The sequence below is a fragment of the Dendrobates tinctorius genome, unplaced genomic scaffold (genome assembly GCF_039654945.1).
Source record: "Dendrobates tinctorius isolate UK_male_01 unplaced genomic scaffold, ASM3965494v1 ptg000082l, whole genome shotgun sequence".
In the NCBI taxonomy this organism is placed as follows: Eukaryota; Metazoa; Chordata; class Amphibia; order Anura; family Dendrobatidae; genus Dendrobates; species Dendrobates tinctorius.
In genome coordinates this window covers 8,685,409-8,698,445 of record NW_027361750.1, presented here as the reverse complement: position 1 = coordinate 8,698,445, position 13,037 = coordinate 8,685,409, and the positions used below count along the sequence as shown (strand labels likewise).

Here is a 13,037-nt window from a genome sequence, read left to right as displayed (position 1 = left end):
TTTTTATATAGCGCTAACATATTCCGCAGCGCTTTACAGTTTGCTCACATCATCACTGTCCCTGATGGGGCTCACAATCTAAATTCCCTATCAGTATGTCTTTGGAATGTGGGAGGAAACCGGAGTGCCCGGAGGAAACCCACGCAAACATGGGGAGAACATACAAACTCCTTGCAGATGTTGTCCTTGGTGGGATTCGAACCCAGGACCCCAGCGCTGCAAGGCTGCAGTGCTAACCACTGAGCCACCGTGCCGCCCATATTAAATGTTAATATGCTCATCATATGTAGGGGAAACGCTAAGAATGGCTTTTTAGAAATGAAATTGCTTTGTATTTACTTTGTGGTTGACATTTTTGTTCCACTTTAATTCTTTGGTGCCACTTGTATATTTTCAGACCTGCTGCTATGTAGTTGGCCTCATAAATTTGCAGCATTTGGTGGACTTAATCACTCCCATCCCAGATATCTACCGCCTTATATACCACAGTCAGCGCAATAATGATCACAGCATCTGTGTGGTTAGCGGGCTGTACTAAACGACCGCTGATCAGTAAACTTTTACTGATCACCAGTCGTGTAATAGCCTGTTTACACTGGCAGGCCACAGTAAACAATGTGTCCTGAGCGATCTGTAATTGGTCGCTCCGAGCGCTTCGTCCTCCATTGCTCTTGGCAGTGTGAGTCTTGCTTACACAGGACGGTGCATCGTAGAGAACAATGATCATTTCACCCAATGGACGAGCATTTTGTTTGCTCATTGGGTAATCAGCCTGTTTACACAGATTATGGTGAAGAAAGCATTCTTAAAAACTCTGAAAAGTTCTTGAAAATTCTTTATCATTACCATTTTTTAACAAAATATAATTTTTTAAGCTAACAAATTCTATATGGCAAACGTCTATGGTTCTAATTGGCTGTAAGTAGTTGATTGCAGTAGATCACCCAGAATATCTGTCTTGCCTGTCAAGTAACGTGGTTTCCGTAAGCTTTTGTGTTGTCGTTTTTTGGCGTTTTGTCTACCTCTTCACGGCAGTTGTATTGTTCTGAAAATGGTTTGGAAGCAAAGCCTGTCCTATCTGACATCTGGAGTCTGATCACAAGAAGTCCGTTTTATTCCTTGCATGCTATAAAAGTACTGAAAGTGACATAAACAATGTGTGTGGTATTTTTAAGCCTTTCTAATAAATACATATAGAATTTATGTCTACTCTCTCAATGTTCCCTTAGTTTATAGTTGGTCCAAGCTTTCTGAATAATTTTTCTTGATACATTTGTCTACATTTACATCTTCAGTTTATTAATATTATCATGGCCCCTTAAACACATTAGACTAAATCTGCTGAACCCACCGATATCGGCAGGATCGTCCGGGGCCACCTGACTCGCAGAGGACACCGCAGCGTTCGGCCAAGTGCTCCTGTGCATGAGGGAGTCTGGGGGGATTGCTTTTGGCTGTACGATGGTTCAGGAGGTCTTGGTAGAACGTTGTGTTTTGTGTATAGCCATCGTAACGTTTACTTCAACTGCACGGCATGTCTTCGCAATCTTGACACTGTGAGCACTTGATGGGACAACGTCAGAGTAAATGTAGTCCAATGCTTCTTTCACAAGAGGAATGGGAATACACAACTGTAAGTGTAGTCATATATTTCCAGGGGGAGTAGTTGAGGAGTGGCACAATGTAAAGTTCTAAGAAGAAGGGTCCCAGAATTATTTTAGGATGACTATATGTATTTAATAAATTGAACATTTCTGGAGAGCCGATGGGTGCTCTACAAATACACATTGCCCCGCAGTAGTAGTAGACCAGTGAGCTCGTCACACCCATCGCTGTAGTGTAAAGAACATAGTGTCCTTTACAAAAAAAAAAAAAAAAGCTGTTATGTGCTACGCATTGGATCGTGCGTGATACGTATTGTACCTTGTTTGGCTGAGGAATGTCCCCATTACCTGTGCAGTCCATTCATTCTTTCAATGTATTTTGCAGCCCCAAGAGGAGCACTGAGAAGCGTAATCGAGAGCAAGAGAACAGATACATTGAGGAACTGGCAGAGCTGATTTTCGCAAATTTCAATGATATTGACAACTTCAACTTTAAACCCGATAAATGTGCAATTTTGAAGGAAACTGTGAAGCAGATTCGGCAGATCAAAGAGCAAGGTAAGACATTGAGAAGAGCGTGAAGCAATAGGGAAGGAGCACCTGTACCGTTGGAGGTGTTTCTCTGAAGCCGGATTCTTTAAAGATGCGCTGCCAATTGGAGCATTAGCTCTGCGCAAACCATTCCAGTATAACCAGCTTTCCCAGTGTTATTACAATATTTTCTCCATTTAGTATGACGAGTATAACATTATGCAAGGTTTTTATTCAGCAAGCATCTTATTAGGATGAAACTTAACATAGTGCTTGCTAGCCACAATAGTATCTGTCAAAATGGGAAAACAAACCATCTCTTGGCCGGTCAGGTGCCGCAGTAGTACAATTAAAGGGCAAAATCTGTAAAAATTTGCCAGCTTCTAAACTGGCTTCTATCCAGCTTTTCCAGCATCGAGAATGACATATCTGCCCAATTCTGCCTGGCTTTGAAAATTTGTTCAGAAGTCTGGGGATGCCAGGTGGTGATCTATATAGAATCTGTATGGGTGGTTTTATTGGTTGTCACTACCTGGCGATGTAGCCGGCACACTACCGATGAGCCATATGCTTGGCCACAGCAGTGGGAGGGGAGTGCTGGCTTGGCACGAGGGAAGCACAATACATTGTTATTTTTGTCCATTAATATACTAATTGTATCCTGGAAAACCCAATAAATATCATTTGAAATAAATTGAAAAGAATATTTAACAACTTAACAGAAGAAGACAAAGCTGAAGTTGAAGAATCCCCGGCAGCATCCCTCCTGCCATGCTCCCCTAGACTGACAGATCTCTATATACACGCACATAGCGGGAGACCTATCAGGGCTCCTAAAAATTAACAGTAACTAAAAGGCTCATATCTGGGAAACCATACAGTTAATCCCCCCCCCCCCCCCCCCCAAGAAAAAAAAAAAAAAGTACAGTACTTGGCAGTGGGGGTAAAAAAAAAGCTGTCTTGGATATGGCAAGTTCCTCTTTAAGCTCTTTTTTCCCAAACTGTGTAACCCCCATGGTTGAGAACGTGAGGTTCTGGAGATCTTCTCTCCCCTTAATGGTATGTGCACATGTTGCGGATTTGGCCTTGCGGATCCACAGCAGATTCTCATGCGCTGTACAGTACCATGTAAATCTATGTAAAACAAAAACCATTGTGCACATGCTGTGGAAAATTCCACGTGGAAATGCAGCGGTTTATTTTCCACAGCATGTCAGTTCTTTGTGCAGGTCATTTTACCTGCGGATTCTGCAGATTCCGCACTGAAAAATCCGAACTGGAATCCACAACATGTGCACATACCCTTACAATTCTAGTCGCCATGTCTTGTACGTTGAAGCCTCGATTCTTTTTCATGTGTCGTCTGACATGACTTGTATATAGGCGCCCCAAGATCCCTGTCAGGAGCTTCTCTGCCTCTTTATCCTGTGAATAATCTATCCTAAGTAATAATAACTTAAAAGACAACACTTGATGACATTGTATAATGTCAGGACTTACACTTACACACAAGAAATTTCTTGGTCTGTGGGAGGGTAGCATCTGCGTGCTACATTCTCATGGCACCTGGGCATGTGCAATCTGGTGCTGATTGTAATGATGTATGATGACACCATGATGTCATCATCTAATTAATTACTGGCACTTGTTAGGCTATGTGCACACGCTGCGGATTGGGGTGCGGATTTGGCCGCGCGGATTTTGTAAAATCCGCAGGTAAATCTGCAGGTCAAAAGACCTGCGGTTTTACCTGCGAATTGCTCTGCGGTTTTGCCCTGCGGTTTTTCATCTCCTCAATTGAGGAGATGGCAAACCGCAGCGGAATCCGCAGAAAGAATTGACATGTCAATTCTTTCTGCGGTTTCAAAACCGCAGAAAAACCACGCGGAAAAATCCGCACCATCTGCACTGCGGTTTTTTATTCCCATAAGGAATAATGGTACTGTACACTGCAGCAAAAACTCCTGCGGATCTGCAGCGGCCAAAACCGCTGCAGAACCGCAGCAGAATCCGCAGCGTGTGCACACACCCTGAGGCTGTCATTAGCCACCAGTGTTCTACAGATGCCCGTTCATCACTCGGCACTTCATCTGACAGGCATGTGTTTGTCTTGCAGGGTCCTGGTACTTGCTTTGTAGGTGTATCTAGAATTTCTAGACACCTGCTCCCTTCTACATAGGTGCAGGTGTGCTCTAGTAGGATTGTAATCACACATAGCGGTTAACATTTCATCAAACCCACATCTGAGGAAATGCTTGAGTTTTTGCATCAATTTGCTGCTTTTGTGATTTATGACGCAGTAATTGGCTTCACAGTTTTTTCAGGTATCTCGCATGTAAAAATTGTGAAGATGGTTCAATGCAAAATGGCCTCAAATTGTGGTAAAATGCATGCTGTTCTTAAGCAACTTTCCCACGCCAATGAAAGGCGTCCGGGATGTTCCCACTTGGTCCCTGTACGTTTGCTCTGCATGACATGTCGGCTGTAAGTTCATGTTCGTCTGTATGTGTTGTCTGGTTTTTATTAATTTGCCAAGTGCAGGAAAAATGGAAATAAGTGTGGCCTTCTCTAATTCAGAATATATTCTGTAACATTAAATGTGATCTATGACCAAAACTTCCAATACAAACCATATAAATTAATAAATAGATCTTAGACCTCATGAGGCTGGTGTACTTAATTTGAAAGTGACGGTCAGAATGGCAGTATAATCTACTTGTAGGGTTTACTGCCTGATATTAAAATGCCTAATACAGCGTTTCTGACATGGATGTTTAAAGTAAGTACATCAGTTTCACCAGGCCTCACAGATTTATTTAACAATGGATGCAGTTTAATGCAAAATCTGGTGGCACCTCCGGGTTTGTCTCCATCAGGGGTCATCAAACAGCTGCTTTTGCTGGAAGGGGGAAAGCTTTAGCTAAAAGCATGGTCGCCTATGTGTGGTATGTTTGACACCCTCACGGCAGATGCCACGGGTGCAGATCAGCACCTTGCTCTGGCACATGCAGTGGTCCTTGTGGGGAACCCCACCATATGATGATAAAATCTCTTAATAGTACAATTTGTGAAGTTTATCATGAGACTCCCTCTTTGACTAGTCTGTGGGTTTTGCAGCTAAAATGTAACCACGCTGCAGCCTCCTGGAACTGCGCAGTGTGATGGCACATTTGGATGCTTTACTCGGTGACCTTTGTTATTACATAGAAAGTTTCGGATAATTTTGTCGTCCATTCCGTTCTGCCTCCTTGTCTTTGCCGGTGGTTTTGCTTGCATTGCCTGTGAGTCTTATCCCCCTTATTTCTCTCATGTGTTTCACTTCTGCATTTTAGGTTTCACTTTTATATTTACCGCTGGAGTCTTTCCCGTAAACAGTCTTTTCTTTATTCAATTATGCAATAACTTGTCCTCAGAAATGTAGAATGGAGCAGTTTCCGAGGTGCGTATTATGGGTGCATTAGTGTGCCTGTATTACGGATCTACAAAAACGGTCAGCTTGCATCCATAATGTGGCCACACAAATCCACCCATTATACACTCATCTGAAACGGGACTATTTTTTGCTGCGTCGTGACCATAATATGCCGTTATAGAGGTAGTCCAGGTTTTGAAAACCATGATTGCTGTAGGTCTACAACAGTGCTACACCTGATTTTAGGTTGCCTCTGGTGTTTCAGCTCTTCCCCACTGAAGTGAATTGGGCTCTGATACATTAGCTGTGGTAGTGAACGATCACAGAAAGAAATGTATCATTTATAGTAGATTGTGCTCTGAATGTTTGCTTTTAGGATGGTGTAAAAAGTTGACATTCAAGTAAAAAATATTGCTACTTTGGGGTTATCTTTCAGTATTTTAGGACTGGAAAAAAATAATCATCGGCAGGCATATTTTTTTAATGTGTATATGTATAAGTGTGTATGTCTGTGTTATGTCTGTGTGTGTTATAATATTTATTTTTGCGTAAAATCCCTGAACAGCTCTGGTCAGTAAAGATTAAATGAGTCCTAATTGTTTTCGGACCACGATGCACAGACCGGCCTCAAATCTCCAGACTCGCCACTCGACAGTCTCATAGATGCCGTTGCGTTGGAGCATCGGGAAAAGACCTGCTGGGTCGTGCATTGTGAACCGTGGCGCACACATGTGTGAATGCAGCCCATGGATGAGTTCATACATAGAAACCGTGGTGTACAAAATGCACCGCCGCTGCCACCTAAATAACAGAGACTTAATGAGATTTTCCTGTATTAAAGAGCTGGTTTGGAGCCGGGGTATTGCCTTTTGAATTACGCATTCAGTTGTAATCATATAGACGGGTAGTTTGCCGTTCTGATTGAAGGGATACATGGTGAGGGTACAAGTGTTTGCAGCCACCATGCATTTCACCTGTAATAATAATAATAATAATAATAAATTTTATTTCTATAGCGCTGACATATTCCGCAGCACTTTACATTTCAGAGGGGATTTGTACAGACAATAGACATTACAGCATAACAATCACAGTAGATTATAACAAATACCAAGAGGAATGAGGGTCCTGCTCGCAAGCTTACAGTCTATGAGGAAAGAGGTAGACACGAAAGGTGGGTGGTAACAGTTGCCCTGATTGTATGGACCAGCCATAATGTTAAGTGTGTAACAGTACAGACACAGAGGGCTAATGGATGCATAAAGCATGTGGGAACATGATGCAGGAAATCTAGTTATGGTAAAACTTTTGGCTGTGCCACCCAGGGATAGATTAGGTTAATGTGTTGAGGCGATAGGCCAGTCTGAATAAATGCGTTTTCAGGGCACGCTTAAAATTGTGGGGATTGGGGACTAATCGTATTGACCTGGGAAGTGCATTCCAAAGAATTGGCTTCGATAGCTCAGCTGGTAGAGCGGAGGACTGTAGTTGTTTTGTTATCAATGTCTGGTTGTTCAGACTTTTTAATTGTTTTTAACCACAAAGTGTCTGTTTGTTGTGTCCGTTAATAAAATTGATACTTTTTTCATATCTTTGTGGTGATCCCTATTTGTGTGCATATACTTTTCCCTTTTCATGTGTTCCAAAGAATTGGCGAGGCACGTGTAAAGTCTTGGAGACTGGAGTGGGAGGTTCTGACTATTGAGGATGCTAACCTCAGGTCATCAGCAGAACGGAGGGCGCGGGTAGGGTGGTATAGTGAAACAAGGGAGGAGATGTAGGGTGGTGCTGAGCCATGGAGGGCTTTGTGGGTGAGGGTAATAAGTTTATACTGAATTATGGAGTGGATGGGTAGCCAGTGTAATGACTGGCACAAGGTAGAGGCATCGGTGTAACGATTGGTGAGGAATATGATCCTGGCTGCAGCATTCAAGACAGATTGGAGAGGGGAGAGTTTGGTAAGAGGGAGTCCGATTAGAAGAGAGTTACAATAGTCGAGACGAGAATGAATAAGAGAAACAGTAAGAGTTTTTGCAGAGTCAAAAGTAAGAAAAGGTCGAATTCTAGAAATGTTTTTGAGGTGCAGATGACAAGAGCGAGCCAGTGATCGAATGTGGGGGGCAAAGGAAAGCTCGGAATCAAGTATGACCCCAAGACAGCAGGCATGTTGCTGGGGAGTAATAGTGGAACCACACACGGAAATGGCAATGTCGGGTATAGGTGCATTAGTAGAGGGAGGAAACACCAGGAGTGCAGTCTTTGACAGGTTCAGTTTCAGATATAGTGAGGACACCTGTAAAAATTGTGCGGACAGGCCCTTGATTTAACAGAAATTTTTGCTGGAATTCTTGAGTAAAACTAACTAGATTTTTTGCGCTGCTTGTAGTTGTAAGACTTTTTGAAAAATAGGCAGAGCTTAGTGAAGAGGTGGCATGGCCAATCAGTCAACTTTTGCACTGCGCCTAAGATGCTGCATTCTGCAATACAAGCACAGTGGATGAGATTTATAGGAATCCCATGCCCGTGTGGATTTATTTACCACTGCGTAAACTCGCCCGCAGTACGGGTTTTCGAACCGCAGCATGGCAATTGCTGTTTGGGAGTCACTACCGCTGCCGATTTTGACCAGTAGACTGTCAGGACATGCGGATTCACTGCATCTAATGACAAAGAAGTGTGGTAATTAGAATGCGTTTTGGACTTAGCAAAAATACGCTGCTCCCAAAACACTACTATTCCTGATCATGGGGACGTAGCCTTATAATTGCACCTTCTTTTTTAAGCATGATAACTATTGTAAGCTCCATCTGCGTTTCCTTCATGTTTATGCCTGTGACGTATAATTACAGATTAGATGCAGAACCCTGTGTAATCCGTTCTCTACGATTTACCACCCCAAACAAGAAGTAGGGACAGATAAGAGATTATTTATGACAATAGGGTCAGATTATTTGTGGTCTGTATAAGAGCCGTAAGAGAAAACAGTAGAAAATGTATCATCTTTGATAGTTGCAGAGTTGTTTGGTTTTTGAGCAAGATTTTGGTTTTGCGGAGCTGCAGTATGGAGCTTCTGGAAGACCTTGCTTTCCCTCCCACCAGTGTTATATAATAACAGTGATGTTAGTGGGGTTTCCCATCTTTACACTTTTGTCTATTGGTTTGATGTGTGGTAAAATAAGAAAATCAATGTTACGTATGTCCTCTGTGTCTGCACCGCTACCCCTGGTCTTTGTTGGCACGACTGCAGCCTTGTCACCAAAGACCCCGTGCAGAGAGGTGCAAGAAGCGTTTTTAATATATATTCACATATACTAAGGCCTTTAGTCTCAATTAAAGGTGAACCTGGGGAGGCCCCACTCACATTATGTACGTGTTCTTCCTGCAGTAAGCGGGTAGAGGGAATTTTTCCTGTCTCACTGAGCAGTACACTGTGTACTCTTGATAAAGGATCTAGTTTATGTTTTGCAGGTTTGTGACAGCTACAGTGAAATGTAATTGTATGGTTTAACTTTACAGCACTTTAACCAAAAGTGTTGTCCGCTCCGTGGTCGTCCCTTGTATGCTTAGTCATCTTGTCACGCGCGTCACGAAACAATTCCTGGCATAGCTGACAGCGCTTCAAAGTCTCACTTTCTTGGCTAAGAAGGGAAAAACAGAATTGCGCCTGGACCGGTGATATCTTCTCTGGGGAAGCTGTGATTCTGCTAATGAGGGTGAAGTATATCTGTGATAAAGGGGAAGTGATTGTCTGATCTGCGGCAGGCTGCTCCTGGTGAGAACGTGTGCAGCTGCGCTCATTGCGTTTTTTTCACCCGGCACTGTGGGAGTTTTCAGCAGCCATATGATATATGGGGCATTATTGGTGAAAAGATAGATTCTAGAGCGCAGGAAGGGACTTGTGTTTTTCTGCTAGCAGAATGCTTCCTAATGAATACGAATGTGATGCCGGCTTCACCAAGCCATATGGCAGCTTTTCTAATTTTAGCATTGTGCAGATGTATAATTGTCTCACTTGCTTACCTACTAAAGCTTTCCTGAGTAGCAACATGTCCTTAATTCCCAAGAGGCCTACATTGTCTTACATGTGTGTTCTAATGGAGAAGCCCTGTCATGTGACCGCTGGCTGTATCTCTGAATGGTCTCCCATTCATAGGTCCTGGTTGTCTCCCCAATCTTCTTACTCAGTAGTCTAATAATCTGGAAATTGTATTACTGATCCAGCAGAGATCTGTTGTTCTGGGATGGATTTCTTTACTCCCCCATCAGTCTGTTCTGTAACACATAGGACTTAGTAGAAATATCTGCGTTTTCTCCATAATACAATGAGACGTATTCTTCAAAACAACAGCATATTTTATTATTGCTGTCCTAACCCCGATCGGTGCATTTTGCTAGAAATGAGTCATATTCTGATTCACTGCTGCTCAGCCTTTCCATCTTGGGAACCAAGTATGTCTGGTGTTAAAAGGAATGTATCAAATTTATAAGTTATCCCAAATTATAGGGGATAACTTCCCGATCGCTCGGGGACCAAAATCTACTCCTCGAACCGGTTCTCTTGAACGGACTTGCGGTCAGTCATGTGCATCTCCACTCCATTCATGTTTAATGGGAGTGCCTAAGAGCTGCCGATAGGGTGGTCCTATAAAGAATGAATGGAGCGGAGGTCATGATCAGACGCAATGCCGTTCACACGAAGCTCTCAGAAACAGTGGGGGTCCCAGCGTCTGGGCTCCCAGCAATTGTGAAATTATCACCTTCCCTATCGATAGAGAATTGTTTAAAATGGGTACCCCACCTTTAAAAGTTTACAATGCAGTGACCAGATTACCTCATTATAGTCGCAGTGTAGGAAACATTCACACATTCTGTACCATAAATTCAGGCAGTAGGTAGTGAAGTGCAAGTATTTTTTTTTTCTTTTTTACATCCATGTTTTTCATTATCTATATGTGTATCATGTACATCTTGCTTTTTTGTTTTTTTTTTCCCCTCCCATAGTCTATTCTGTATCACTTAAAGTGTCAGAATAAATGAATGAGCAAAATTTCCAATGTACCACCAAAAAAAAGGGAAAAAATTCTTTAAAGGGAATCCGTTACCTTTTTTTCGACTGTAAGCTGCGGCCACCGCCATCAGGGGCTTCTCTACAGCATCCTGTAATGCTGTAGATAAGCCAACGATGTAACCTGAAAGAGAAGATAAACTAGTTAGATTAAACTCATCCAGGGGCGGTCCGGGACTGGTCCGATGGGTGTCGCGGTCGGGCGCCTCCCATCTTCTAGCGATGATGTCCTCCTCCTTGCTTCCTGTCGGGGCTTCGGCACACTGCTCTGCCCTGTTGAGGGCAGAGCAGAATGCTGCAGTGCGCAGGCGCTGGACCTCTCTGACCTTTCCCGGCGCCTGCGCACTGCAGTATTCTACTTTGCCCTCAACAGGGCAGAGCAGTGTGCTGGAGCCGCGACGGGAAGCAAAGAAGAGGACGTCATTGCTAGAAGATGGGAGGCCCTGGACCGTGAAACCCATCGGACCCGGACTGCCCCTGGGTGAGTATAATATAACTTGTTTTTCTTCTTTTTCAGGTTACATCCGGGGCTTATCTACAGCATTACAAAATGCTGCAGAGAAGCCCCTGATGGCAGTGGCCGCAGCTTATAGTCGATAAATAGGTGACAGATTCCCTTTAAGATATAACACTTGAAATTCATAGCATTTTTTAGAAGCTGTGAAAAACACAGTGCTGTTGCAGCTTTTGTCACCTCCTTGTGATTTCTTCCTTTGAGTCTTGTAGTGGGAATGCTGAGGCATAAGATAATTGTAAGGACAGCCGGTAATCGTAGTTGGGCCAATGGCAGCCTCGGTCTCTTGCGCTATTGAGAAATTAATATATACCCATTGTAGGGGTGAATTAACCCTAGACTTACCAACACTTCACACTGGTTGGAAGAGAGTGAAATGTTCCCGTCTATAAGGACCTCACCACTGTTTTGTCATATCACGAGCAGTGAAGAAAGCCCAGTTGAAATGGATTTGCCGCATACTGGAAATTACTTTATTTGCCTAGGCTTTTTGAAGGGTGCTACAAAGCCCCAATGTAAGCGGACGTCTCTCCACGACTACATTAGCGTAGCCACTTCTTTTCATAAAAGGTCGGATTGAGTTTCAAATCTGGGACAAGATTCAAATTAAACCCCAGAAATCCCCTGATGCTGATTTTACTAGAGAGCGGTAGGAAATGTCTGTTTGTTTCTACATTGCCAGATAAAAGAGCATTTTTCATGTGCGAGCTGTAAACCCAGCTGAGCGTCGTCGGTCTTCCCTCTACCTTTCAGAATAAGTTCCCATTGATGGGGGAATAAGAGCTATTTGTGGAATGCAGATGGACAGGACCTCTCCATTTGGAGATCTTTACAATTTAGCTGAGACTGCTGTGTATTTGCTCAGTATGGTGTAAAGATTCCTTGCATATGGAGATCAGTCTAAATCTACAACCTGGCGTCCCTCAGACTAATTAAAGTGTTGATTAGTTTGCAGAGTATTAGGGTATGTCTATAAAGGGCATGAATTCAACCTAAAATATCAGCCAGAAAATCGTCTCACGTGTGTTTTTCTGTGAATTTGACGATTGTTTTGCCCTATATATCGCATGCTCTGGGATTTTTGGAAAACGCTTACATGTACTGCCTGCTGGGCTATTTGCGATACTCGCAGGATTTCATTATGCAAATTTTAAGAGTAAGGCTGTGTTCACACGTTTCCGTGCCATTGGTTGTTTTCTGCACTTACAGCAAAAAAAAGCATAATTTTGCTCAGGTTTTGGAAATCAAACCGTTGAAATTCTCTTATGATTGCAGCCTAAGCGTTCTCATAAGATTTTTGTCAAAATTGTATTTTTTAATCAACTGAAATGTCGTAACTTGTCTAAAACTAGTCAAACTCTTTAAGCTCACACTAGGATGTCCTGCCGCTTCTGCCTAATGTGGTCTAATATGTATGGGGCACTGGCCGACTGATGGTCAGGGGAGATGTTTATTCGTCGTGTCTGATTTCAGACTGCCGATTGCATAATTTTCCGAGATAACCACCTGGCCGATGTGTAGGTCAGTAGCTTCCTCATAGAGAACATAGGAGCCCTTAGCCAAAAGACTGGCAAAGTTGGAAGCATCGGTCCGCTCTTAGCCATCTAAGGGGGCAGATAGACGGCCGTGTTTCTCGTGTGAGGCTCGCACTGCACTGTATGGATTGGCTGGCATCTCTCCTGACTGGAGCATGACAGTGTGATGTATTTCTATGTAGCTGTCACACTCCGGTCAGGAGAGCCGACAGTAAGTCCAAGGAGTCCAATGTGATCCTCGCATGAGAAATACAGCAGTCTGCCTCCTAAAGTGTATGACCAGCCTAAGGAAACAGCTATTGTATTGTATTTATGTGCAGTGTTAACTATTCAATCTATTTTAGTTATTTTGATATCCTAATAATTCTCTTCTTTT

General features: G+C 43.1%; 1 protein-coding gene across 3 annotated transcripts in view; it reads left to right on the top strand.

Annotated features, from left to right (window-relative positions):
* Nucleotides 1-13,037, top strand: part of NCOA2 (nuclear receptor coactivator 2) — a 246,723-nt gene that overhangs the window by 153,240 nt on the left and 80,446 nt on the right. For all 3 annotated transcript variants that reach the window (XM_073583865.1, XM_073583867.1, XM_073583866.1), the window contains one exon: nt 1,990-2,162. In XM_073583865.1, coding sequence (XP_073439966.1) covers nt 1,990-2,162 — 173 coding nt within the window. The remainder of the gene's footprint in view (nt 1-1,989; nt 2,163-13,037) is intronic.